Source organism: Aulonocara stuartgranti (assembly GCF_965226115.1).
Source record: "Aulonocara stuartgranti genome assembly, chromosome: 9".
Classification (NCBI taxonomy): Eukaryota; Metazoa; Chordata; class Actinopteri; order Cichliformes; family Cichlidae; genus Aulonocara; species Aulonocara stuartgranti.
The window spans coordinates 27,563,456-27,590,958 of record NC_138960.1 but is presented as its reverse complement, the minus strand read 5'-3'; the positions used below and the strand labels follow the sequence as shown (position 1 = coordinate 27,590,958).

General features: G+C 41.8%; 1 protein-coding gene across 15 annotated transcripts in view; it reads right to left on the bottom strand.

The window, feature by feature from the left end:
- The window catches only part of neto1l (neuropilin (NRP) and tolloid (TLL)-like 1, like), a 450,458-nt gene that overhangs the window by 4,191 nt on the left and 418,764 nt on the right, over positions 1-27,503 (bottom strand). For all 15 annotated transcript variants that reach the window (XM_082546524.1, XM_082546514.1, XM_082546523.1 and 12 more), the window contains 6 exons: positions 24,852-24,893; positions 24,495-24,622; positions 12,398-12,480; positions 10,644-10,789; positions 5,219-5,332; positions 489-1,116 (listed from right to left, as the gene is read on the bottom strand). In XM_082546524.1, the coding sequence (XP_082402650.1) occupies positions 489-1,116; positions 5,219-5,332; positions 10,644-10,789; positions 12,398-12,480; positions 24,495-24,622; positions 24,852-24,893 (1,141 nt within the window). The remainder of the gene's footprint in view (positions 1-488; positions 1,117-5,218; positions 5,333-10,643; positions 10,790-12,397; positions 12,481-24,494; positions 24,623-24,851; positions 24,894-27,503) is intronic.

The following is a 27,503-nucleotide window of genomic DNA, read 5'->3' as shown; positions in this document are numbered from 1 at the left end:
TAAATATCTCTGTGAGGCACCGATTCAAGCCCTTGTGGAAAACTGTCAAACCAGACGATTACAGAGTTATCATCTGCTAAATTGAGGTCTGTGTCTTCTTAAAGATCTCTGACAAACCTCAAAGCACAGTAGAGTTTAGAGTAGGAAAGCTGTGAATCAACATTCATAAAAAGCTAGCTGGAAGAGGGTTTTTTTTTTTTTTTTTTTACATTTTCAAGGATTAACATGCAAGACGGGACAAAGACATATTTGTCCTTTGTATTGCAGCCCTTTGAGAAAATGTTTTTAATGTAGGAAAAAGGGGAAATAACAAGGATCAATGCAAAAATAAAGGTTATTGTAATATCAAAATAATAAACGAAAATAGGAAGCTAAAATGAAAGGAATGCAAAAAATAAATGTAAATATCCCACATATATCTCAAAACATCCCCATAGTTAACTCTGGGGTTGTTGCTCTTCCCTGATCAGAAATCTATGGATACTGACCGCTGTACTGCCTTTTCGTGGCGTGAAAGCCGGTGGCTGGTGGTGGGAACTTCTTCCAGGTCGTCGTCCAGGTCACATCCATTGTCTGCTGCCTCTTGTGAGTAGCTGTGCTTCATGACCAAGATGCTCCTGCGATTTCCCGTGGCCGGCAACAACGGCCGCACTGCCATGGAAGGCTGCGGAAGGTCTGTGAGCAGAGTGGCAGCCGCAGCATCACGGGCGCTCAAGTTGCCCCGGCTCTCTCGTGCACTGAGTGACAGCTGGGATATGTGCGCGGAGCCGGGGTTGGAGGAGGAGCCACAGTGGTGATCGTGAACGCAGCGGGAAGAGGCACGGCGAAGGGCGTGGTAGTTCTCAAAGTCTTCAGCCAGGTCGACTAAGTCTGCTGAGGCCGCTGTGGGTGTGGTGGCGCTCCGTAACGTACACAGCTCATAGTGAGGTGGCTCAAAGACCTCCTGGAACATGGTGGGGTCAAAGTCCTCACGTCGCAAGATATACTTTTTGCGTGGCTGCTTGATCTGGACAATAACAGAGATGATGAGGAGAATGAAGACAATGCAACAGGTGACGCCAATTATGGTCCCATTAGTGTTGTTCAGGTTGTCCAGGATGTTGGCATTCCTCTTTTCTGTAGTGTGGGAGAAAAACAGCAAAACAAAAAAGGTAAAGTTTTTTTTTATGTGAATGCAATATAATCCTGAGGGATTTACTAAGATAAACCCCTCCAGGAAACAGTGTACAGTGTTAACACTAAGAGCCTGATTTAACTTACTTTTAAAATGTATCTCGGGCAATTAGACCAGAAGTGGTCAGCAATGATTATAAGTTAAAACAACCGCCAAGACCTGCTGTGATTCAAACATTTAACCACTTCACACATTTGGCCACATGTCTTTTGTAGGCCACATATTTACATACATACAGTGCTGTAAAAAGGTGTCTTTTCCCCCTTCCTGATTTCCTGTTTTTTCTATGTTTGTCACACTTAAATGTTTCAGATCATCAACAAAATTTAGAAAAAGACAACAAAAGTAAATACAAATGCAGTTTCTAAATGAAGGTGTTTAATATAATGGGGGAAAAAGTACAAACCTACATAGCCCTGTGTGAAAAAGAGAAAAACTGTCATGGTTCTCAAGATCTGGAGAGGTCGTGGTGTGTGTGGTTTTTGTCTTCGCCTCTCCCACCAGGGTGGAACTGGACCTTGATTCCCCGCCTCTGAACCCCCCCTGAACACACACCTGTGGCTCATTCACACTGATCCTGGCAGACTACTTAAGTTGGCAAGAGAGGCTGCTTCCTCGCTGGATCGTCACATTACCTAGCGCCTCGCCTTCTAGATTCCCTGCCGTCTGGATTTCTGTGGATGTGTGTGAGTGAGCGTGAGCATTTTGGAGTGGACATTCAGAGTGAGTTGTGGATTAAGTTGAAGAGGAGTGTATGTACCCCGCCTTGGACCTTCCCCTCGGGCCCCCCTCCACCCCCTGGAGCCCCGTGTTATCTGTCTCACTGTATTTAAGTAGATATTCTCACTTGGTGCCACACTGTAAATAAACCCTCACCTTCTCTCTAAACTAAGCCACCCATAGCAGTAACAACTGGAGGGTTTTCGAGAATGAACCGCTGTTCTAAGGTCATGCCACAGCATCTCAATCCTCAATCGGACAGGACTGGACAGGTCAGGACTTTGACTAGGCCACTCCAAAGTCTTCATTTTGTTTTTCTTAAGCCATTTAGAGGTGGACTTGCTGGTGTGTTTTGGATAATTGCTCTGCTGCAAACTCAAGTGCGCTTCAGCTTGAGTTCACAAACAGATGGCCGGACATTCTCCTTCAGGATGTTTTAGGAGACAGCAGAAGTCCTCCATGCAGCAAAACAGCCCCAGGCCATCACACTACCACCACCATATTTTACTGTTGGTATGATGTTGCTTTCCTGAAATGCTGTCTTACTTTTACACCAGATGTAATGGGACACACACCTTCCAGAAAGTTTAACTTTTGCTTCGTCAGTCCACAAAGTATTTTCCCATAAGTCTTGGGGATCGTCAAGATATTTTCTGGCAAAACTGAGGCGAGCCTTTAAGTTTCTTTTGCTCAGCGGTGGTTTTCGTCTTGGAACTCTGCCATGCAGGCCATTTTTGCCGAGTCTCTTTGTTATAGTAGAGTCATGAACACTGACCTTAACTGAGGCAAGTAAGGCCCTCGGTTCTTTGGATGTTGTTTTGAGGTCTTTTGTGACCTCCTGGATGAGTCATTTCTGTGTTGGTCAGCCAGCCACTCCTGGGAAGGTTCATTACTGGTCCATGTTTTTGACATTTGTGGATAATGGCTCTCTGTCTTCACTGGAGTCCCACAGCTTTAGAAATGGCTTTATAACCTTCTCCAGACTGAGAGATCGCAATTACTTTGTTTCTCACTTGTTCCTGAACTTCTTGGACCGTGGCATGATGTGTGGCCTACTTTTTGGTCTATCTTTTGGGGATTTTAAAAATAAACACCTTAATTTAGAAACGGCATTTTGTGTTTACTTGTGCGATCTTTGTCTAATATTTGATAATCTGAAACAATTAAGTGCGACTAACATACAAAAATAGGAAATCAGGAAGGGGGCAAACACGTTTTCACATCACTGTATCTGTTTGGTCTTTAAGGAAAAAAAAATGAAAATAAAACTTTGTTTGTTGTTTCCTTTTTATTTCATCACATGCCCTTTTACAAATGACTTTCGTCCTGCCAGCTCAACCACTAGAACAGCCCGTACAGCCATATTGATTCTTGAAACACTTCATTTCTTTGCAAGCCAATCCTAACAAATGCTGCACTTGACTGTTGACAGGTGGATGAAAAAAAATAATGGTTAAACGACTTAGTAGAAGTCACGCAGACAGAGCAGAAATCTTCAAAAGTCACCTTGACACTTTGGGGACATGTGATTGACACTGGATACAAAGGTTGTGGTAACATTTTAAAACCAAGTGCAAATAAGACAAACACAACTGAATGCTTTTTAAGCCTTTCTAAGAGAAAGGGAATGAAGCATAATACAAGTTAGTTAGCATGCCTTGTTTACTGTAGTACAGCACAAGCCTTGATAACCAGCACATTTTGCATCACTCTGAGGATTTCATACTGGTTATTTTGTGGGGGAACAGTGTGAACTAACACAGCTCAGTCCTGCTCTATAGGATTTTCTGCTTACAGTATCCACTTCTAACTATCCGAGTCCAACCAAACTGAACCATTAACCAGGTCAGCACAAATTTGTAGACGCTAGAAGAAAAAAAAATCTCTAAACCACAAAACAAAAATGTCTGATGAAGAGATTTTGCCATGCTTTACTTTAGACTTGAGTTTTTATTTTAACTTAAGCTGTCTTACAACATTATAACATCAGTTAGAGATGTGCATCGTCAACCAATTAATGAAACTTTTTAGTGGTTATTGCCTTAATTGCCTAGCTAGATAGCAACATGAAAGCTGCCGCTTACACTGAAATTGGAAGCATGCTTTTGTCTGAATTTAAGGACCAATTATACATAACATTAGAAGAATTTCTAAATGGGAATTAGTGATGGGATGAGCAAATGGTCTGGTATGTCCTTTAAAAGAGCTTAAGCTTAAGATTAAGTGACTTCCATGAATTATCAAACAGATGGACATATATTTTATTACAGGATCACAGCTTTAGTCTATTTATAACACGGGCTACTATAAAGACACGCACACGCACACACACAGTACAGAGAGCCAATCAGGGTGACATTTAAATGCTTTATGAACTTGTAGTGCAGTGGACTGAGCTTCAATGACAGCAAATGGTTACATTCAGACATGTAAAGGAGAAAGAAATGAAACTTGACATTTTACTGCTAATGAGGACAAATGTGGGGCCAACACTCTACCAGAGCAGAGTAGGAGTCTGAGAGACAAGCCCTCTTCTTGCTGATTTCTGCACAATTTCAAACTCAGACTGTAGGCTGGAAAGGTATCTGGTAGTCTGAGTGAGTAATAGGTCACGCAGGATTTACCTAATTGATAAAATTTGTCAGCGGTTCTGCTTAAAGCTTCAGAGGGTTAGAGTGCACATTCAGAATACGCAAGCATCTTTTCTGTGCAACTTTTCGATCTGAGGGAGAAAATATATACAAAAAATAATATAGCAAGAACACATCTTACTTGCAAACCAGGCAAAACACTTTAATAGTCTAAAAAATACATGTATTGAATAAGAAGGATGCTGCATTATAAAAAGAAAAAAAACCCTGAACTAGTCAATTCTTACTCCACTTTCTTAAATTACTGAATAAGATCAAGGACACTGCAATCAGCAAACCTCCTCATTATAAATTATGAACAGCCAGTAATAAGATGTTTGGGATCAATGTATGGATTTGGTGGCATTACAATTCTGAGAGGAGTGAAGGACTGAGCGACAGAGGAAATGAAAAAAATGGGCATTAGCTCAAAATACGGGACTACAAAGGACAGTGGAGGGGCATCAGCTTGGATCAGTTTGACAATGGGTTCAAATTTGGGTGAGGGAGGAGAGGGAGAAGGAAGAAAGGGGGTGGCATATAGCAAGAAGTGGCAGGTTTCTCTGTGTGTCACTCTCCATGGTGCTGAAACATTAAACATCCACTCCTATCTTTGTGTGTTGCTGTGACTAGCTGTTGGAGATCTGCTAAAGCTGTGACATGAGAGGTCAGATAACTACACGTAACATCTCACCTTTACACTGGTTCTCATCCCAGGGGTAGACACAGTTCTGTATGCCATTACACACGAGTGTGTTATTTATGCACATGTTACTGTGACAGAAGAAGGCATCTGCATCACATGGAGCTGGAAGGGGAGAGAGCACAATGAGCAATTAAGACATTAAAGAAGTTTATTTATATTTGCACATTCAGTTCACAGGACAAGTTCAATGCAATTTTTAGTATATTTACCATCTCTAAAAATAGCAAACACAAAGGACAATTACATGCGCTACTGTACTGATCATTATAAGAAGTAGAGCAGAAGTCCAGCGTGGCAGATTTTCAGACTCAGTTCAAACCTGCTTCCCCTGAACCCATCTGTTCTTCATGAATTTTCATTCTCACCCTCCTCTTCAAACAACTTGTGGATATGAATGAATTTCTTGTTATGTGTGCGTATGTGTGCGAGCTGTATGCGGGTGAGTGTGCGGGGTGTCTGGAGAAAAAGTCATGACATTTTACAATCATTTGCACACACACACCCAAAACAAATCCTTTCTATTTATACTGCATGTTGTTTATTTGTTCACCGTGACACCCGCCCCCATGGTGTGACCTGTCGGAGACACAACATTCACGTGTTTTGTCTCAGTGTGAGGAAGAAGAGCCATTCTTCAGAAATTCATCAAATCAATGTGCTGATGTTGCAAGCTATTATACACTGTATTTTCACGTTCACGTGAAAAAGATTACTGTATGTAGTTAGGTGAAAAGCTGAGTACACCCTTCTTGCTTCCCTATGATTTAAGAGGGTAAGTAGCAGCCAGGTGCTGCTAATCAGACACGTTTGATTAAATGATCACGAGCAAATTTGAGCACCTCTATAAAAGCAGATGTGCAACATTCAGTTGAGTGTCAGGACAATGCTGCAGTCTTCCCAATTGATGTCTTGGCAAAATCATCCCAAGATGAGACCTTGGGATGTTCAGAAAAACAACATCTACATCTCAGGCTTGCCAGGGCAAAGTATGGCAAGTTTGGGTTGCTAGGAGAAAGTCTCTTTTCTCTAAAAAGAACCTGGAAATCTAAACGGACCATTTTCTGGGTGTTAAGTAAGAGGTTTCTGTTTAACACTGTATAAACTATTTGATGCCATTCTACCAGTCTAAAGCATTTACACACATGGTTGTAATTTTGTAACTGTGTTACTTGGAAATTAAAAAATAAACAAGTTAATTAAAAGATAAGATATTGACCTTTTTACTATTTATTCATTGTAACTGATGTCTTCTGATAGATCACCTATATATGTATCACCTGACCCTCCTGTTATTTTGCAAAAGTATCCCTAAAGCATACGAAGCTGAATATGTCTGCTCCATGTAGCTTTATGTGAAAAGGATGCAGAAAGCAGAAGTAATGCAGGATCGCTTTCAGTTTCTCTGTGTTTTAAAAGTGAGTGACATGTGAACAGAATGGCTCTGTTTAGCTGCTGGCTGTTTTGTTGCAGAGGAGCTGTCCTTCCCTGGTCTCTTGCATGTCTCTTACTTTCTGTCTTTATCTCTCACCTTCTCCCCACTCACACACAACACTGGCACTGGTGCTAAAGAAGCTTGCCAGTGGTATGGCAGAACTGGGGACTATTTGACAGCGTTACCGCTGTGATGTATGGCTGTTTTCATCCCAGCTCTCATCCCAAGTGAATAATAACACACCAAATTAGAGTGACTTATCTGTATCTCTCTCTGTAACCCATCCTGTCTGGGCCTTTGCCAGCATTTCCTGAGTCATATTGGCTCTCTGTGTGTGTTCTAATACTCCTCTTCTCATTTTCTGCCCCCAGCCTCAGTCTGTTTTTCTAATCCTTTATGTCATGTAGTACACTCCACACCAAAGCTGTGACAGTTTGTTTTTGCTAACAGCCACCAGAGGGAGCCCACGCCTTCTCGTTTTCCACTCAACGCAGGGTGAGACCAGATGTTATAAAGAGCGTGATCCACACTAATCTCCTGCTAAATTAATTTCAAGACATTCTGTAATAAAAGTGCTCTTTTGCCCACACAGAAATGTCCACAGTCGCTGCTGGAAGCATAAATTAAGTCGTAAATGAGTGGCTGATGAAAATAGTCTGGGTGTCTCTGCAGAGCGGGGTCTAAGAGCAAAGAGGTGTCTGCAGTGAAGTGCTATAAGCAACACCTGGTTATCATGAATCTTTAAATTCAATCTACTGTAGATGTCTGCTTCGTGGGGTTTTGATTTAAAGTGCAGTTATAATATTTCTATGAGATGAGTTTGATGAGTCTCTGTTTTTTGTCATAAGTGATTTTTTAATAAAGATCTTTTTTGTTTGGTACATGGTAACACCTGCAATAATGCAAGCTCTCACGTGTTATGATTTGGGATAGTCAGCTCCTACCTGAGTCTTGTTTTTTTTTTACCCATAGAGTTATTTTCTGTTACTCTACGGCCTTTTTGATGCTTCTTTTTTATTTTCTGCTATGATTATCTAGATTTCAATACTGCTGATAATAAATACAGTAACACTACCCAGCAGAGTGCATCTGGTACTGATTTTTTACAATGTCCAGCACTACAGTCTCTCCACAATCCTCCCAAAGCATTCTAACTGCAAAGCAACAGAGTGCCTACAGTTGATATAATCTAATCTAAGACCAAGCACGCTGACAGGCATTAGCATATTGTGTTGGTCTCAAACTCTTTCATGCACACAGTAAAGAAGCTTTCCTATAGGTAAAAAGTGACATGTGTAGTGAAGCCAGAGCAAATTTCCATCTGCAACCCGGGAGACGTGTTGCAGATGAGCCGTAACAATGCTGACAGCTGAGATGTCGCAAGCGTACATTTATCACCTAAGACATAATTGGTTCTTGGGTAGAGGTAGGTATCACTTATGCTTCACATTTGTAACTATATACTACCTTCATAGCAGGGCTGTTTATGCGTTTGTGTGTGTGCGTGCATGTGTGTGTATGTGAGAGAGAGGATGGAAGCAGTAAAGTTCAGTGCTAGTGTCAGCAGGTGTAGAACATTGCGTTTCCCACATGAGCAGTTTGCCGGGTGTCAGCAGGTCTGAACGGTACTCTAAGAGCCGCTGGTTCCACTGGGAACCAACGGCTGGGAACAAACATCCAATGGTTTAGGATCTCCATGGCTGGGGAGCACTTATGGTAACAATTGGGCTATAAGCAGCTGCATGCGCGCACAGCAGAGTCACTCATCTGCAGTGATCACATAGGGCATGAAAGCCATTATTTTTGTTTTCATATCAGCTGGTTTTTGCCGTTCTGAGCTTTCATTTTTCTTTTTGTTACATTTCTGTGCAATAAAAAGTAATTTTATTCGTTAAAACTAAATCTAAACTATATTTTGACATTGCTTTTTCTAAGCTTGCATTTGGCTGTTTAACGGGGGATCTTTTATCTCACATAAATGTTCAATGACTGATTTAAATAGTCGGAATATATGATGAGTTCATTAAAAACAAACAGCAGAAAAATCAATGTTTTGTTCATGTAACTGAAACAATAGACCCGAGGGCACCTGTTCAGTAAATGTGTCTAACAATATCAAATACAGTGCTTTTCAAATTTATCAGACCACCTGTCATAAAAAAAACCACAAACTTTTTAGAAATCTGCTAAAACCAAAAATGTTATTGTCAAGGGGAACAATTAACTGCTAAAACAAACTCTTCTCTTCAGGAATACATGTTATTAACTGTGCTTTGGCATCTTAATAAAAAACAATATAGTACGTTTCCCAACACAGAACACCACTTTATACACATCAAATAGAAGCAAATACATCTGTCCTGAGAGTGTAAAACAAGCAAAGTCTGAATTGTTTAATTGTTTGCGTTTTTCGCAGCTCTGGTACATTAGTGCATTCACTGTTGACAGGGTTGCTGCAGTGCTGCTGAGCTGTGGTGGATGCTGCTCTAAAGGCTGAGGTCTGGCCGGGGATCGCCTGAGTGACTTAGGCAGAGGCGTTGCCCCGGCAACAGCACATCCTGGCTCTGCTTGGTGAAAGGGCCTCACAAAGGGGACACTGACTTCACAACGTAAACAACTCTGTCGCTATTGCAGTTGCTTACTGATTAAGCTAAGCACAAGCACACAATAAACAGCCAATGAAGACAAGGTGCAGGTGTGTAAAGTGATAAACAGATTGCAGTTCAGTCTTTTATTAAACCTCTCTTTTTATGAGTTAATGGTTCTTCTCACAAATGATAATGTCAGTGGTTCCAGTCCTTTTGAAATGGCAGCAAAAAGCATTAAAATAACTTTAAAATGCAGTAAGTCTTTCATTTAAACAGTTTGAAAATAATATTCTAAGATTTTTTTCTTATCCTATCTACATTCAGAAAGAAGCCCCATTCAGTTTCTGAAATCGCTCAATAGTGTGCAGCTGCGTGCACCTATTTCCTCGTGTCCTTGTCATTAAAAGGCACCGACTGATGCTGACACGATGTAGACTAATGGGCCCCAGACCCTCTTCCTTCATGTCGCTAGTACAAAGAATGGCCTCTCCACACGACTATCTCTATCAATGAAAATCCGCTGAATGAGAAATAGACAGACTTTGAGTGTGCTTGTGTGAATTTCAAACTGATTTTTTTCTGAAACAAGACAGGTAGATGTGAACATATTGTAGGTTTGGTGCAGTCACAGTCTCTACATATTTTAAACAAAGGAATTAGCTGGTGCAGATGCTCCACCTGTGTTAATGCAGCAGAGCTGAACTCAAATCCACCTGTGCTGTCATCTTCACATTTACCCACAGGCAAGATTCCCTGTGATGGAAATGGTGTTCGGTGGTTTCCTGCTTGCTGCTGTTTACATTGTTATGAATCTTAATGGAAACTCATTATAGACCATTTCCTATGACGAAAGATTCCAGATGAAATATGACCAATGTGCAAGAATCACAGTGATATCTCTGATTGTGTTTTAAAACTCGTTATTGGAATAATTCTGCAACTGAACAGTGTGGGAAAATGTAAATGTGGGAAAATGTAAATGCCTCTATAACCTGCGATTACTAGGCAACCAACGGGAATGCAGCATGAAATTACACACTGATCGACACTCAATTAAGAAGAAAATCTAGTTGAGGCAAAAGCCTTGTTTGCACGATGTGTCGACCAGCTGTTATTATGACTGCACCGCGGGGGGTTTAGCATGAAAAACAAATATCAGAGGACGTAATAATGTATCATGTGTGTGTGTGTTTCAGCAGGTATTTGCATTGCACTGTCTGCACAGACCAAACGTGATCTTGTACTCAAGTTTCTTAGGTTTACATAAACTTATAAGAGTGCAGAAATCTCACAGTTTGGACGTGCTTTTATTTTGGCGACTGCAATTAAGCAAAGACCAGACGAAGAAAGCTGCCTAAGCAGGAAGATCACACTGCAGTAAAGATCAGCTTACGTTCTTGGTAGGTTGTGAAAAGGATGCGGAAGCGACTTTTGCGGCTGGCCTCGTCTGCCCACATCCTGATGACTCCCAGCGTGGAAACCAGCATGATGTCGTTGGCCACCGTGGAGCAGAACTTGCTCTTCAGGTCTTCCACTGAACTGAGACATGACGGGACGAGATAAGCATGCATACTTTATTATCCAGTAACATAGGCAGTCACTGTGCATCTTAATAATCCACAGAGTTGGAAAGAGCAGTCGTGGTACTTTAATGTTTGGTTTTGTTTTTTCTGGGCTGTTATCGTCTGATCACTGCTAAATATTCTGAATCTCTCAAGATAATAAACTGCCGCTGAGCTCAAGTGTGTAGTAGATAGTGATTCAATTATATCCTTATCTCAGTGTATCAAATATTGTTTTCTTTAATCTGGATTTCAAAATCTCATTATTTGGAGATTAAAAACAGGTTACTTTATATTAATAGACTTGTTTGTGAGAAGTGCGCGAGAAGCAAGTGTGCAGCTTGCATGCTGTGAGTTAGATAAGAAGATCAATACCGCTCTCATATCTGTCCTTAAACTGCAAATCTACAGTCAGCAGTTGGTTAGTGTAGCTTATCATGAGGACTGGAATGGATAGCCTGACCTGGTTCTACCCACAGCTAATAAAATCCAGCATCCAGATCCTCTAAAGCAGGGGTGTCGAACATAAAGCCAAGGGGCCAGAATCGCCCAGTCGGGCCTAATGGATAGCTTTAGAAAATGTGAAAGAGGTCTTACATTTTTGGACAATTAAGTGTATTTTAATAAGTTTTAGACATTTTGACATTGTCTGTAAGCTCAGTGTTATAATTACAGGACAGTTTTTGAACTGTACACATTTATTTCTTACAGCTAAAGCCCAAACAGTCATGCTGACACATTTCTTTCATTTGCTACAGCAGCATTTATATATCATGTAGAAAGACTGAGACGTACTGTTGGAACTGACCTTCTTTCTCTTATAATGAAATATCTCTATTAAACCTGTAGTAAAAGTCCGGCCCACTCGTGATCAGAGTGGGCTGTATGTGGCCCTCGACATAAAACGAGTTTGACACCCCTGCTTTAAAGCTTGCTGCCTAAACTTGAAAAGAAATCCTGCCCAAATTCCTGAATTTAAATAATTTAATTGCATGTAAATTTTCCATGTAATTTTTTTTACAATTTAAAAATTTTACATTTAATCAAATTTGATTAACTCGATTGGTATACATTCAGTTTAGAGCACAATTCCCTTAGTAAAGAATTATTTGAATAAATTAACCTTTTAAAATATTTCCATTGCATGTTACTCAAAATTATTGCTTCATGTTTATTGAGGGAGAAGACTCCCACTTTTGACTGCATAAATGGAAATTATGAAGTTGTGATGTTATATATGCTGTAACTTGACCCTTTCCAGTCATTCAGCTCAGTTCATCTGTATTTCCCATATAGACATGAGTAGCATCATTCTTTTTATCTAGCTTTCATCAACAAAGCCAATATGTGATTACCCTTTAACTCAGCTAAAATACTTAAACAGTTTCCTTAAATTAAAATAGTTTTTTTTTAGGCGACTTCAATTTCATGTTTTCAGATCAGAAGCTCATGAACAGCACAAAGTTGTTATATGAGGATAAAGTAAAGTGAGTGAAGTGATTTATACAATTGAAGATTTAAAACAAAGCCCTCTTGTGCAACAAGAGCATGTCACATTAAAGATGTACAAAAAAAAAAATCACACCTGCCGCCATCATACACTGCCACAAAGTTGCGCTTGCATTCATTGGAATTTGCCATCTCATAGTCGAGAAAACGCAGGTAGATCTGTCCGAGGAGGCAGAGAGGAGGGAAAAACAACAAAGAGAAGAGAAAGAAAAAGAAGCGATCAGGCGAGGAAAATCAAAGGACACAGTAAGATTTGGAGGTGACAGAAGAAAGATGTGAAGCAAACAGCGGAGAGGAGAGACAAGTGAGAGAAAAGATTTCAGCTCTTTCCTATTACTGCCCGGGCACCTCAGTCATTATCCAAGTGCCTGATATAGCAGCCCTGTAATGAAATAAGACTGACAGACAGCAGCTAGCACAAAGTCATTACATACGCATTTCAAATGAAGACTCAAAGACAGACGGAGTCTATTAGCTTTGCACTCATTATCCATATCTGTTGAGATAAAGAATTACATAAAACCTACAACCTTGTTAAACTTTAAGGACATGTTGGACGTTTTGCCACCAGTTTTGGATATTTAAGCGAAAAAAAGATGTCATCATTTAAAATTAAAATGCAAAGAACTTATACACCAAAGGACATATTTGGTATATAAACAGACTTACCTTATGTCTAACTATTCATGAAGCAACTAAGACAGATACAACACATGCTCTGTTTTAATATCCTAACAATCGCTCGTTGAGTAAAATATCCACCTTGCTATCCACCTTGACTCTTCATAGTAGCTATTCTGCACTTCCTAACTGTCTCCGCACCATTTTCTGTCACTCATTCATCAGGCTGAGCTCCCCCAATCACAGCTATGGTTCTGGTCGGCCGCTCACAGCACTTGCCATCATTACGGTTAATGAGCGGATGGCTCCTGGACTGTGACAGGAAAATTTGACGCTTTAAATACCCAAAGACAAAAGCTGCAGATGGAGCAGGATAATGGACCCTGCAATGTCAACTTGGCTTCAACAACATGACAAGCGAAATGGACTAGAGGGGGAAAACAAGCTAGCTCTCTCGAGGTATCACACTGATGTCAATAATCAGTCTAATAAAAAACAATCATATTCAGCTATACTGTCACAGGGATGGGGGAAGCGTTTTCTCTCCTATACTGCGATTGTGGAATTAAATACTGTCAAATTCATTGCAGGCTTTCTGATGCAAAGATGTATCCAGTTATAAACTCAATCACATAGGAAGCATGTGACTAAAAGTGATTTGTCCCAGGGAGTGTATAGATTACATTCATATTAATGGCTCTACACTGGGAGAGGGGGGGATACTCTGAAAATACACTTAAGCTGACGCCACTGAGTGTTGTTGTGTTCTTGTCAATATTACAATGATTTCCAGTACAGAGCATAAAATATGACTGAAAGCTTTAGACTGGAGATAGATGCAGTAAGTGCCTAAAATTTGGTTTCTCAGCATTTGGGATAATGCTGTGATTAAGTTAGTGATCTGAGACGAATGTCACTTGACATTGTAGTACAATATAAAAAGGTTTCTAAGTTTAGAAGTTCTAAGTTTTTAAGAACAAGGAAAACTTTGGATTAAGGGAAAACTGCCAGAAATGACTTTGACTAAGAACAAAGAATTTATAATACGTGGATGATGGCTCCTTTCCATATGGCAGATTACCAAAGACGACAGATTTAATGCAAAAATTTTAAGGTTATAGTGAAGGTTAAGGTTACAGTTAGGGACTCTCTGCCAATTTTTTCTTTGTCTGTTCTAGAGTTGAAGAGGCAAATAATTGGTAAAAGCACCAATGAGCATGTTAATTAGGACACTTGGCCCCGTCGTTTCATCGTCAGCGAATGGTGGGAGAATTAGACATGAAGTTTTCCACCTACAGCACAAAGAATGCACTAAATTCAGCCATCTGTAACTGATAAAAGTACTTTTTCAGCAAGCGGAGACTAATTGCTAATGCAAAACAATGTTGATATAATGAACAAATTAGGATTTTGGCATAGACTTCAATTGGTGCTAATGGCTAATTAAAGCAATAAAACTACAGCCATTAAATAGCATAATTCCCAGTCTTGACCATCATGACTGTTTCTGGATGGAAGCATGACAGTGATGGTGTTGAAGAAGGGGGCTTCTCCACATTGATCACGTTAGAATATCTGAACGGATGCACTGTCACAAAATTGTGTACAGAGTCTTGGAGCTGTGGCAAGGTTCAAAACCTTTGATACTGGAGGCATTCTGGTTTTCCGTTTCACCTGTTTTTGGTTCAATTTCTTTTAATCAATCAGTTCCTTTGCTGATATCTCAAAATTGTCAGTTATCGTGTGAAAATGTAGCTTTTAATTTTAAATATATAACCCTTATGAAAGACTAACCAGTGACCTGCACACTAACCAGTTAAGCTGAAAAATTGGCCCTCAGACTGGCCGATGGCTTTCTAGGGTGAGAGTTTCTAATATTGTAGCATTCTAACATGCTTAACTCGAGTACTTTTGTATGGCAGGCCATAAGGATGTGCATGTCTGTGAAAAAAAAAATCCTTTCAGTATTGTCTTTGATCAGGCGTTGCATACACAAACTCATTATCTGACCGATGTAGTTACTGTGAGCACTGACTGGAAGGTGAACAGGACGGCCTCATTATGTGACAAATATATAACATTTACTAACAAATTCACAAATAAAAGCTTCTGATGTTGTTTTTCTGTGGCTCCTAAGCCCTAACAGGCCGATGATGAAGAAAAATTCTGAGTGCAGATGGCATCACAACACAGAATGACAGCAACGGATAAGATAGATACAATCACCAATTTGTACGGTGAGAGATTGGCTCCAGCAGGGAAATAGGCTGCTTCTTCATTGATTGCAGCGCCCAATAATGACGCCGAATCCATCATTGACCGGGGAAGAATATGCTCTCTCTGTTGCTAAAGGGTGTCTGTAACAGCGCGTGCTGTTCATTACAGTCAGAATGAATGTCCATATTTTGACCATTATCATGAAAGGATGTAGAAGGTGTCAGACAGCGCGGGCAAGAAAAATCCAGACTGTGTAAAACAGACGGGACAGAGATGCTCTGTGGAAAACAGAGAAACTGATGAGGTAACTGAATGTATCCCTCAGTACAGCTAATAAGTTTGCGCTGAATTTGGATGGCTGTCCAAAATAGCCCAAAGAACCTAAAAAAACAGAGCAGTGGTGATAGGAAGAGTTTATAAATTTAAATATAATGCAGTTTCAGTTCAAAGTTTTTGTAAATCACTCTTATTAGACATGTATATCACTGTGAATCCTAGTGAAGGGTAATCTATTCTGAAGTGGAGGATGAATGGTGGTGTAAAGTAATGTGATGGTATTAAATTTGGTGCATTGCTGTGACTTCTGGCAACAACACATGGTCATTACTGCTTACTTGCAGGTATGTTTACTCCATCCCTCTCTCTGCCATCTGCCATGTGCCATCTCACCCCCAAAACTCCATCCCTATATATTTAAGATCTTCAGTAAAACGCATTATTAAGCATTGCTTTCCCTTATTCCCTCCTTTCTCATGCTTCCACCTCCTCTCCTACCTCCTTCTCCCGGCTTCTCTCTGGAGTGCTCCGGTGCAGTCTAATTAGAGCCTCCGGTATAGGATGTCATTATCTCTGCTGTTTCTGGCACACTGGGTGTAGTGCAGTAGTGTATAAGCATAGGGAGATGAACACCTTGCTTTACACACTGTGCGACCTCCATGCATGCGTACACACAGTAATGTAGTCCCCCTCTCTGCAGCAGCATGTGACCATGCATGCGTCTACTTGACAGAGGTAGTGAGGAACCAAAGAGAGAAACTGTAGGTTTTTTATATTTTATGTGTAACTGAGTGCGAATAGTTGCAGTGCAGGTGGGAGCTTCAGGACTGTGATTTACAGAAGATAGAGTTGTACTAAAAATGTGATTTGCTGCCTTGTCCATCAGTGCCAATGACTGTCAGCCTCTGGCCCATGACTTGGCCTCGGAGGCATTTCTGCAGTACGAAATGTGACACTTATTCAAACTAATACATCATACTGCCAGGCTTGCTTGCTTTGTTACTCTTTCATGCACATAACTAACGTATTCACACACAAACGGAGGATGCATGTGATGCGCACAAACTTGACTTGTCTGTTTTGATGGCTCACTGGCAATGCATCAATTGATTTTTTTAAAAAAAAGAAAAAAAAATCAAGCATAACCTTTAACCCTGGCAAGACTCCATGCTAATAGCTGTTTCAATTTAACACTTATTGTAAGCTTCCATGTGACGACTAAGAGTAAGTCTCCTGATTGATGCAGTTGTATAACTCCCGTGGCCTTGAGTTTTCAAAACAGCTGAATCCGAAGGTCATTTCTGAAGGGAAACCAGAGCATTAGCAGGAAATATGCGACCCGAGGAATATGCCAGATAAGAACAAATACTGTGCCCATGAATAACAGTCGAACCATTATCAGCCAGTCATATCATAAGCCAGTGTGTGTGTGTGTGTGTGTGTGTACAGTACAGAGAGCCTGCAGTTCAGTATGAAAAGCCTGTGTAGAAAAAAATACTGTGAACCTAATCACAGCTTCCATCTGATATAAACTATGCCTTAATAGCTTCTCTAATGTGTACTCTATAAATCTTAAAAGATCTCTACAGTAACCATAATAGCATGGCATCACTAATAAGCACTGAATTAGTGAAACTAATAGTGACACAGTAAAGCTGACAATACAGCTACCTTGCCTCACCCCCTGGAATAACTGAACAATGCACGTACTCGGAAAAATTGATTCCTATTAACATTAAGTCAGAGCAAGTCACTATTTCATATCCTGCTGTAGTATCTTATTATAATGATCATAGCATATCATCTCTTGCCAACTGAGAGACGATGGCAGCAGAAACCTAAGAAAGAGGAGGAAGAGGAGGAAGAGGAGGAAGCGTCATGGAAGAACAGGCCCCTGCACGGTATGTACCACCGGCAGATAGAGGAAGTGGCTAACATCAAGAAATCCTACCAGTGGCTGGACAAAGCTGGACTGAAAGGCAGCACAGAGGCACTAATCATGGCAGCACAGGAGTAAGCTCTAGGCACAAGATCCATAGAGGCTGGGGTCTACCACACCAGGCAAGACCCCAGGTGCAAGCTGTTTAAAGATGGTCCTGATGCTAGCAGGCAGGGCATACGTGGAACGCCATAACCAAGTGGCCAGCATAGTATACAGAAACATCTGTGCTGAGTATGGCCTGGAAGTCCCGAAGGCACCCCTTAGTGTGGTGGAGAATGACCGAGCTAAGATCCTGTGGGACTTCGAGACACAGATGAACAAAATGGTGCTGGCTAACCAACCAGATATAGCGGTGGTAGACAAGCGAAAGAAGACGGCTGTAGTGATCGATCTAGCGATACCGAATGACAGCAACATCAGGAAGAAGGAACACGAGAGGCTGGAGAAGTACCAAGGGCTCAGAGAAGAGCTCGAGAAGATGTGGAGGGTGAAGGTAACAGCAGTGCAGTGGTAATCAGAGCACTTGGTGCCGTGACTCCCAAGCTAGGAGAGTGGCTCCATCTAACTAATGAGCCTCCGGGTAAATTTAGATCGAAAGCCAAGATGTGAATCCAGTAGGTTACAAATGTGCATTACAACTGGGATCTTAAATTATTGACCAAAGAAATCAAACATGTACTATGTCCCTTAAATGCCTTAAATGTCTCTTTTTAAATAACAATTTAAATGTGTATGGTTTTTGGTGAGCATCACCAGCCACACCTAACATTACTGTCAAAGGAGCTTGCCAAGAAAAGCGTCTGGACTTCTTTAAGTTGCTTGAAGACGTTTCACCTCTCATCCGAGAAGCTTCTTCAGTTCTAAGGTCAAATGGTGGAGAGTCCCAGATATAAACCTAATGGGAGTTTCCCCCCACGGAGGGACAAAAGGACCCCCTGATGATCCTCTAATCGCCTGAGCCAAGGTGTGAAACTGGGCGTGGGTCCCAATCAGCCAGAGTTTCGGGTATGTTCATTGTGAAACCTGGCCCCACCTTATCATGCGAATTCCTGAGGTCAGATGGCCCAGGATGTGAGTGGGCATTAAGGCGTCTGGGAAGGGATCTCAAAACTGGATTATAGATGGCAGAGAGTTGGTGTCATACACACCCGCCTCTGTTCAAAGATGGTCGCTCACAGTGGACATAGATGGCTTCTTTCACTCCTCTTTCAAACCATCTGTCCTCTCTGTCCAAAATGTGAACGTTGGCATCCTGGAAAGAGTGTCCTTTATCCTTAAGATGCAGATGGACTGCTGAGTCTTGTCCTGTGGAGGTGGCTCTTCTGTGTTGTGCCATGCGCTTGTGAAGTGGCTGTTTGGTCTCTCCAATGTAGAGGTCTGGGCATTCCTCGCTGCACTGTACAGCATACACCACATTGTTAAGTCTGTGTTTTGGCGTTTTGTCTTTCGGGTGAACCAGTTTTTGTCTGAGCGTGTTGCTGGGTCTGAAATACACCGGGATGTCATGCTTGGAGAAAACTCTCCTGAGTTTCTCTGATACACCGGCTACATAGGGGATGACAATGTTGTTGCGTCTGTCCTTCTTATCCTCCCTCGCTGGTGTCTGGTCTTCTTTTCTGTGCCTCTTTGCTGACTTTAAGAACGCCCATTTAGGATAGCCGCACGTTTTGAGTGCTTCCTTTACATGTGTGTGTTCTTTCTTTTTTCCTTCAGGCTTAGAGGGAACATGTTCTGCCCGGTGGTGTAGGGTCCTAATTACTCCAAGTTTGTGTTCCAGAGGGTGATGGGAGTCAAAGAGGAGGTACTGGTCCGTGTGTGTGGGCTTCCGCTAAACTTCGATGTTGAGTTTGCCATTCTCTTCAATGTGCACAGTGCAGTCCAGGAAAGGCAAACAGTTGTCCTTTGTGTCTTCCCTGGTGAACTTGATGTTTTTATCCACAGAGTTAATGTGTGCAGTGAAGGATTCCACTTCTTGGGTCTTGATTTTGACCCAGGTGTCGTCCACATATCTGTACCAGTGGCTGGGTACTCTTCCTTTGAAAGAGCCAAGAGCCTTCCTTTCCACTTCCTCCATGTAAAGGTTGGCTACAATAGGTGACACGGGGGAGCCCATGGCACAGCCATGTTTTTGTCTGTAAAAGCCTTCGTTGTACTTGAAATATGTAGTGGTGAGGCAGAGGTCTAACAGTGTGCGGATCTGATCGGGTGTGAAGTTGGTCCTGTCCTCCAAGGAGCTGTCTTCTTGTAGTCGTTTTATGACAGTCTCCACGGCCTCCGTGGTGGGTATGCAAGTGAAGAGAGAGACTACATCAAAGAGAGAGAGACTACATCTCTACATTGGAGAGACCAATCAGCCACTTCACAAGCGCATGGCACAACACAGAAGAGCCACCTCCACAGGACAAGACTCAGCAGTCCATCTGCATCTTAAGGATAAAGGACACTCTTTCGAGGATGCCAACGTTCACATTTTGGACAGAGAGGACAGATGGTTTGAAAGAGGAGTGAAAGAAGCCATCTATGTCCACTGTGAGTGACCATCTTTGAACAGAGGCGGGGGTTTACGACACCAACTCTCTGCCATCTATAATCCAGTTTTGAGATCCCTTCCCAGACGCCTTAACGCCCACTCACATCCTGGGCCATCTGACCTCAGGAATTCGCATGATAAGGTGGGGCCAGGTTTCACAATGAACACACCCGAAACTCTGGCTGATGGGGACCCACACCCAGTTTCACACCTTGGCTCAGGCGATTAGAGGATCATCAGGGGGTCCTTTTGTCCCTCTGTGGGGGGTTACTCCCACTAGGTTTATATCTGGGACTCTCCACCATTTGACCTTAGAACTGAAGAAGCTTCTCGGATGAGAGGTGAAACGTCTTCAAGCAACTTAAAGAAGTCCAGACGCTTTTCTTTGCAAGCTCCTTTGACTACGATGACCTGGATGACTGAGAACCTTCACAGACATATTGCCGTACATTTTGGGAGGAACACCCTTCAACTGGTGCGGGAGTATGAAAGGGAATCAAGGAAACTAGCAGATTATAGGAACCATCTCCGTTTCAACCTAAGATGTAGACAAAGCAGAGTTGTTCCTAAGAGCCTGCGCCTTGGATCCACTGTCAGGGGATACAGAGCAGACTTGATTCTACAGAGAGCACAAAATCAACTTTTAAGTGAAAGGATAAGACAGGTCCATTTCACCATAGATGCCCTCCAGATCAAGATCAGCCAGACCCTGTAGGAACTGGAAATCCTTCTACCCTCTCCAATCTTAGAAGAGGTTTACAAGTTTGTGGACAAGGCTCAGCGGGCCCAACACTCTAGAGGAAAAGAAAGACAACGCAGGAAATTTCACACCTTGCTTTCAAAAACACACACTCCTCATCCTGAACCTACACAACCCAGAGAAGAAAACACACCTGATGTCAGTCAGGAGAAATGGGTTAAGAACTTTTCAGACAGGATTCTCACTGAACCTGAAAAGAGAGTATTAGCCAAAGGACTCAATTTTGCCATTGCTCCACAACAGTTGCCCATAGTGGACCTCATCACAGCCACAGAATCTGCCATACGGATTAATAAATTATCACAGACAGAAGCAGAGCAAATCAGGATGAAAGTCTCAGCCACGCTCTCCAGTGCCAAAGTCCCTCCATCCAACCTCACAATACAGGAAAAGAAGGCCGTCGCTTCCCTGAGCAAAGACCACAACATCACTGTTTTACCAGCTGATAAGGGAAGATGCACCGTGGTCCTAAACACTACAGATTACCATACAAAGATCACTACTCTCCTCAGTGACAACAATACCTACGAAGCCTTAAAGCGAGACCCCACAAGCAGCTACAAAAAGAAAGTTATAGCTTGCCTTCAAGACTTTGAAAAGGACAAAATTGTTGACCGCCTCACATATCACCGCCTTTACCCAGGTGATGCCATACCCTGCATCTATGGACTTCCTAAAATCCACAAGGAAGCTGTCCCACTCAGACCCATAGTCAGTAGCATAAACTCAGTCACTTATAACATTGCTAAACACCTTGCTACCATCCTTGCTCCTCTCGTGGGGAACACCCCACACCACATCAAGAACTCCACTGACTTTACAGACAAGGTCCAGAAACTTACCCTGGATCCAGATGAAACCATGGTGTCCTTTGATGTAGTCTCTCTCTTCACTTGCATACCCACCACGGAGGCCGTGGAGACTGTCAGAAAACGACTACAAGAAGACAGCTCCTTGGAGGACAGGACCAACTTCACACCCGATCAGATCTGCACACTGTTAGACCTCTGCCTCACCACTACATATTTCAAGTACAACGAAGGCTTCTACAGACAAAAACATGGCTGTGCCATGGGCTCCCCCGTGTCACCTATTGTAGCCAACCTTTACATGGAGGAAGTGGAAAGGAAGGCTCTTGGCTCTTTCAAAGGAAGAGTACCCAGCCACTGGTACAGATATGTGGACGACACCTGGGTCAAAATCAAGACCCAAGAAGTGGAATCCTTCACTGCGCACATCAACGCTGTGGATAAAAACATCAAGTTCACCAGGGAAGACACAAAGGACAACTGTTTGCCTTTCCTGGACTGCGCTGTGCACATTGAAGAGAACGGCAAACTCAACATCAAAGTTTAGCGGAAGCCCACACACACGGACCAGTACCTCCTCTTTGACTCCCATCACCCTCTGGAACACAAACTTGGAGTAATTAGGACCCTACACCACCGGGCAGAACATGTTCCCTCTAAGCCTGAAGGAAAAAAGAAAGAACACACACATGTAAAGGAAGCACTCAAAACGTGCGGCTATCCTAAATGGGCGTTCTTAAAGTCAGCAAAGAGGCACAGAAAAGAAGACCAGACACCAGCGAGGGAGGATAAGAAGGACAGACGCAACAACATTGTCATCCCCTATGTAGCCGGTGTATCAGAGAAACTCAGGAGAGTTTTCTCCAAGCATGACATCCCGGTGTATTTCAGACCCAGCAACACGCTCAGACAGAAACTGGTTCACCCGAAAGACAAAACGCCAAAACACAGACTTAACAATGTGGTGTATGCTGTACAGTGCAGCGAGGAATGCCCAGACCTCTACATTGGAGAGACCAAACAGCCACGTCACAAGCGCATGGCACAACACAGAAGAGCCACCTCCACAGGACAAGACTCAGCAGTCCATCTGCATCTTAAGGATAAAGGACACTCTTTCCAGGATGCCAACGTTCACATTTTGGACAGAGAGGACAGATGGTTTGAAAGAGGAGTGAAAGAAGCCATCTATGTCCACTGTGAGTGACCATCTTTGAACAGAGGCGGGGGTTTACGACACCAACTCTCTGCCATCTATAATCCAGTTTTGAGATCCCTTCCCAGACGCCTTAACGCCCACTCACATCCTGGGCCATCTGACCTCAGGAATTCGCATGATAAGGTGGGGCCAGGTTTCACAATGAACACACCCGAAACTCTGGCTGATGGGGACCCACACCCAGTTTCACACCTTGGCTCAGGCGATTAGAGGATCATCAGGGGGTCCTTTTGTCCCTCCGTGGGGGGAAACTCCCACTAGGTTTATATCTGGGACTCTCCACCATTTGACCTTAGAACTGAAGAAGCTTCTCGGATGAGAGGTGAAACGTCTTCAAGCAACTTAAAGAAGTCCAGACGCTTTTCTTTGCAAGCTCCTTTGACTACGATGACCTGGATGACTGAGAACCTTCACAGACTAACATTACTGTATTCCAGGTAAACATCAAACCCAAAGTTTACAGGTTAGGTTTTGTTTGTCTTTAAAACTGAACAGATTTCTATGTAGCTTGCAAAGAAGACATATACATTTTGTGTTTACATACAACCAGTTCTTTTGGTCATCTGACTTTCTACAGTGGCATAATGAAGATAATAAGAACGATAAAAATAAATGAACCACATGTCTGTGCCATAAGTGAGTCATAGTTAAAGAAGCCTGTCATGACCAAAGTTATAAATACATTCTCACATATGTACAAACCAGACACGCGCAGATCCAAAAGACACTGTAATATAAAACATGGGTTTATTTAATGTCACGATTTATAGTTTTAGTATTACGAGGGAGATCAAATATTTTAACATTTTAACTATGCAGACACCATAATTCCTTCCTGCCCTTCAAAGAATTGTTCTAACCATGAAAGTCAAAGTAAAATTGTGGCCTTATGCTATCAAATCAAACCCCCCAAATGCACTCAGAAGAGGGCCAACACTATTTGAGCAGCAGATTTACTGCAGTCATGGATGTACAGGATCAAACCATATAGAATCATATGAGAGGTGGTAGCATTTGTAAAATATAGCCTTTTCCTGCACTGCTGCTCTGCCCTTAGGAAACACTTAATCCCATGCATTAATGCAGCACAGGTACCTCTAGTAGATAAGGAAGCATGTCTAGTGTGTATTAGGGGTTGGAGCAAAGGTGTGCATGTATATGCATGTCCTGTATTTGTATATGCAAAACACAGGCGAGGAAAACAAATGCAGGCTGTTGCAGGCCTCAGGGTCAAACTGCAACCCAACACTATTTTATCAATGGTAACGCTTCCTGCCTCTCTTTGTTTGTTCAGTCCTCTCTCCTTCTGCAGCGCTCTCTTTTTTTCTTCCCTCCCTCTATTCCTCTTGGCAACAGCTCACTGATTAAAAAAATGGGCCTGACCCCAAATAAACCCTTCTGCCTATCTGTCTGACCCTAGCGGGGAAACAAGTCCTCCCCCCAGCCACAAACACTCTCGTCGGGATACTGCTGACAGCTGCAGACAAACTGACATGTAATATCAAAGCTTCCTGATGCAACCCCTGATCTTACTGCCTGTGTGGCGAAATATAGAAAGGAAACAGATAATTATTAAGAAAAAATATCCTCAATATCTCAACAGAAGCCGGAAATTTCACAAGGAATACATCCAGGATTTGTCAGCTGAACATTAGTCTTTCTGATGTAACTATGTTGTGCTGTCATCAGCTCAGCTAATGGGGACACAATTTCATTTCCATTTTATTTCATGTGACATTTCAAAATTTGGCTTCAAATCAAATTCACAGTTTGATGGGAGCGTAGTTTACGTCACTGACCTTGGAGCGCGGCGGGGCACGGATGTACCATTTACAGTCGACGGCCTCTGTGGCACCGGCCTTTCCGTCTCTGGTGATCTGATGAGACTCGACGATACCTTCTGGGCCAACCATGTCATACTGACAGGCTGAAACACACGCATATGTATAAACACACCCAAAACAAATGCATGCACACATGTGTGGTTCATGCAGACAAACACCGATGATTAAGAGGTATAACACATGCACCAACACACAGTATGTATATAAGTGATAGTAAAACAGCATAAATACACTTTAGAGAGACAAGAGAAGAAGAATGGCTATAGAGAGAGAAAGAAAGCAGAAAGCGGGAGAGAGAGGGAGTGTACCTACAGGGCAGAGGTGGGGGTATTCCCATGTCTCCAAAGTCTGGATCTGAGGAGAGAGCAGAATAGAGGAAGGGGGAAATTATTTTTTAATATATGATTACAAAATCAAAATCATTACAGAGGAAAACACAACAAGGTTTATCTATGTACTGAGGAACTTCCTGCAAAGACAACAAACTGCTGTCCTCACGTATAAATTATTTCAGCGTCTCTGAATGCTTTGCTGCTTTTTCCTCTTTGAAGTCACCAACAGGAAGTTCTCCAGATATTCTCCATATAACATCTGGTTATGTGTGACTTTTGCACTTTGCACTGGTGGATTAAGCATTAAAGCAACATAAAAAATATTTTTTTAACTACAGGTACCAACACTGTTAAGGCAGCTGTGCCATTAATGTTTTAAACTGGGAAGTGCTCCAGTATCTATTTGTCTATCTGAACCCGCACTAAGCTATATGCTAACATCACCATGCTAGCATTTTAATTACTATACAGTTGTTTAGTTTGTCATTTTAGCACGTTCACATCTACAACATTGGAAAGTGTGAGCTCACAAACCGTTGCAGGGCATGCATGATAACGAGTCTAGCTGAAATCATTGAACCAAAGGACCAACGTTTTAGAAACTGATAAAGCAGGATGAATAAACCAAACTGAGCAGCAATTCTTTTTTTTCTTTTTTTTAAATCTATGGAGTATTTGAAAAACGCTTTTTTGTTTCCTTAGAGTAGTTTGATAAAATTACAAAAAGAAATCTACTCCACCCACATGCAAAGTCCTGCAGTACAATAAAACAACCTCTTAATATGTTTGTCAGATATTGCTCTGAATAAAATCAAACGATTTGGAGGATTGAGGCAAATGCACGCTTGTGCTTCAATTCAATATTGTTATCAGGACATTGCAGCTGTATTTTACAGTAATTGGCTTTAAACCAAGACAGGTGATGATTTTGTGAAGTGTAGCAGCCAACTTATTGATGCCAACATGAGGTCACCGTCAAGTCAGTATTTACTCACAATCAGGGTTGGGTAGCGACAGATCACATGCAACCAGCATCATGTAATATTATTCTTTAAAGAAACAAAAATCAAAATTAACTGTGATAAAAAAAATCTGTTCGATTATAGATCATCAACGATTATTAATCACATCGTAAGTACACCCTTAAAAGGCAAAAATTGTTTTTAAATTGGTGACCAATTGTGTTTAGTAACTTATGATGAAGATGTTTGCGTTTCTTAAAAAATGTCCTGCTTGGGGGTGCATTTCAAGGTCCATGTTGGTAATCCTGACTTTTGAGAGTCCTGACTTTACAATCCACGATGGCAGCATTGCATGCAAATGTTAGCAAAACTGCGAAACCTGTAATCTGTTATGATCTGTGACCTGCTAAATAAGCCATATAAAGAGCCCTGACCAGTCTCTACCCACGACGGGTTGCAGAAGTGTTTTTAAAAGCATAAAGCATTTGTTTTTAAATAATTTCCCCTAGGGATCAATACAGTATTCTGATTCTGATTCTGAAAACTGGTACTGCGCTGTATTGCTAGTGGTAGATGAATGACTCCACCTTGCTAGGAAGCATAACAAATCCTCACTTTTCTAATTTTACTACTGGAACACAAATAGCTAAATGCACAAACATGTCAGAGCTGAAGAATCTTTCTCAGTTAGATAGCCAGTGTTTAAAAAAATGTTCATTCGGGTTGGAATTTTGTTTTAACCATCAGATAGCTTGCATGGATAATGGTAGCACTAGCATAGCTCATTAGCTAACACACAACATCACTTATTTTAGCTATATTTCAAAGCAATTCAGGTTAGATTACATTTTTTGCAAATCAGTGGATGAATGCGTATCCAGTAATTCATGACATTCAGATGAATGCTTCCTGTGCAGATGACGCTGTAAGCCTCTGGAAAGTATATAGCAAAGATAACCTTTCTTGGGCTCGGCTCCCCTGAGCTCACCACATAAGTCTCATTTTTGTTCCATTTAGCAGTGCCAGAACAAAGCATAACTGAGGCTTAACAGACCTAAACGGAAGAGAAGAAACATTAAATGTGTCCTAAAGAAAGGTTTTAAAATTTTAGCAGACTGCGAGGCTGTGACGGTAATCCTCCACCAAACTTTTACATATTCAGAACAAAAATCAAACTCAACTTCCCAGCTGTACGTGATAAGAAACGTGTCACGCAAAGTTTAAAAAGTCAGCTTCAAGTGAGAGCTTTTTAGCAGTTTTTCCTGAATAATGTTGCAATAAATTACATCAACAAGGCCAGCCTTTCTGAGCTGTGTTCCCTCCTCCTGCTAGCGCAACATCACAGTCTCATCTCTTATCCCCAAAGACTCAATATCACTCTTCAGATGACTTCACAGAAGACAGAAATTGACTCTTGAACACTCTCACTAGTCTTTCACATCATCATTTCAGTGTGTGTATCTTGTCAAGGAGGTTTGTGTGTGTTTTTTCAGTCTATCAGAATTTCATAAGCACAAACCGGTGAAGCTTAAACGCGTCTAAAATTCATGCGATGTGTGATTATTTATGATTGTTTCTCAATAAAAGGAAAGAGCAATGAAGTTATTAGGCTACTTTTCTGATGCAGCATTCCACTATTACACCACTGCATGTCACCTGCCCTGAAATAC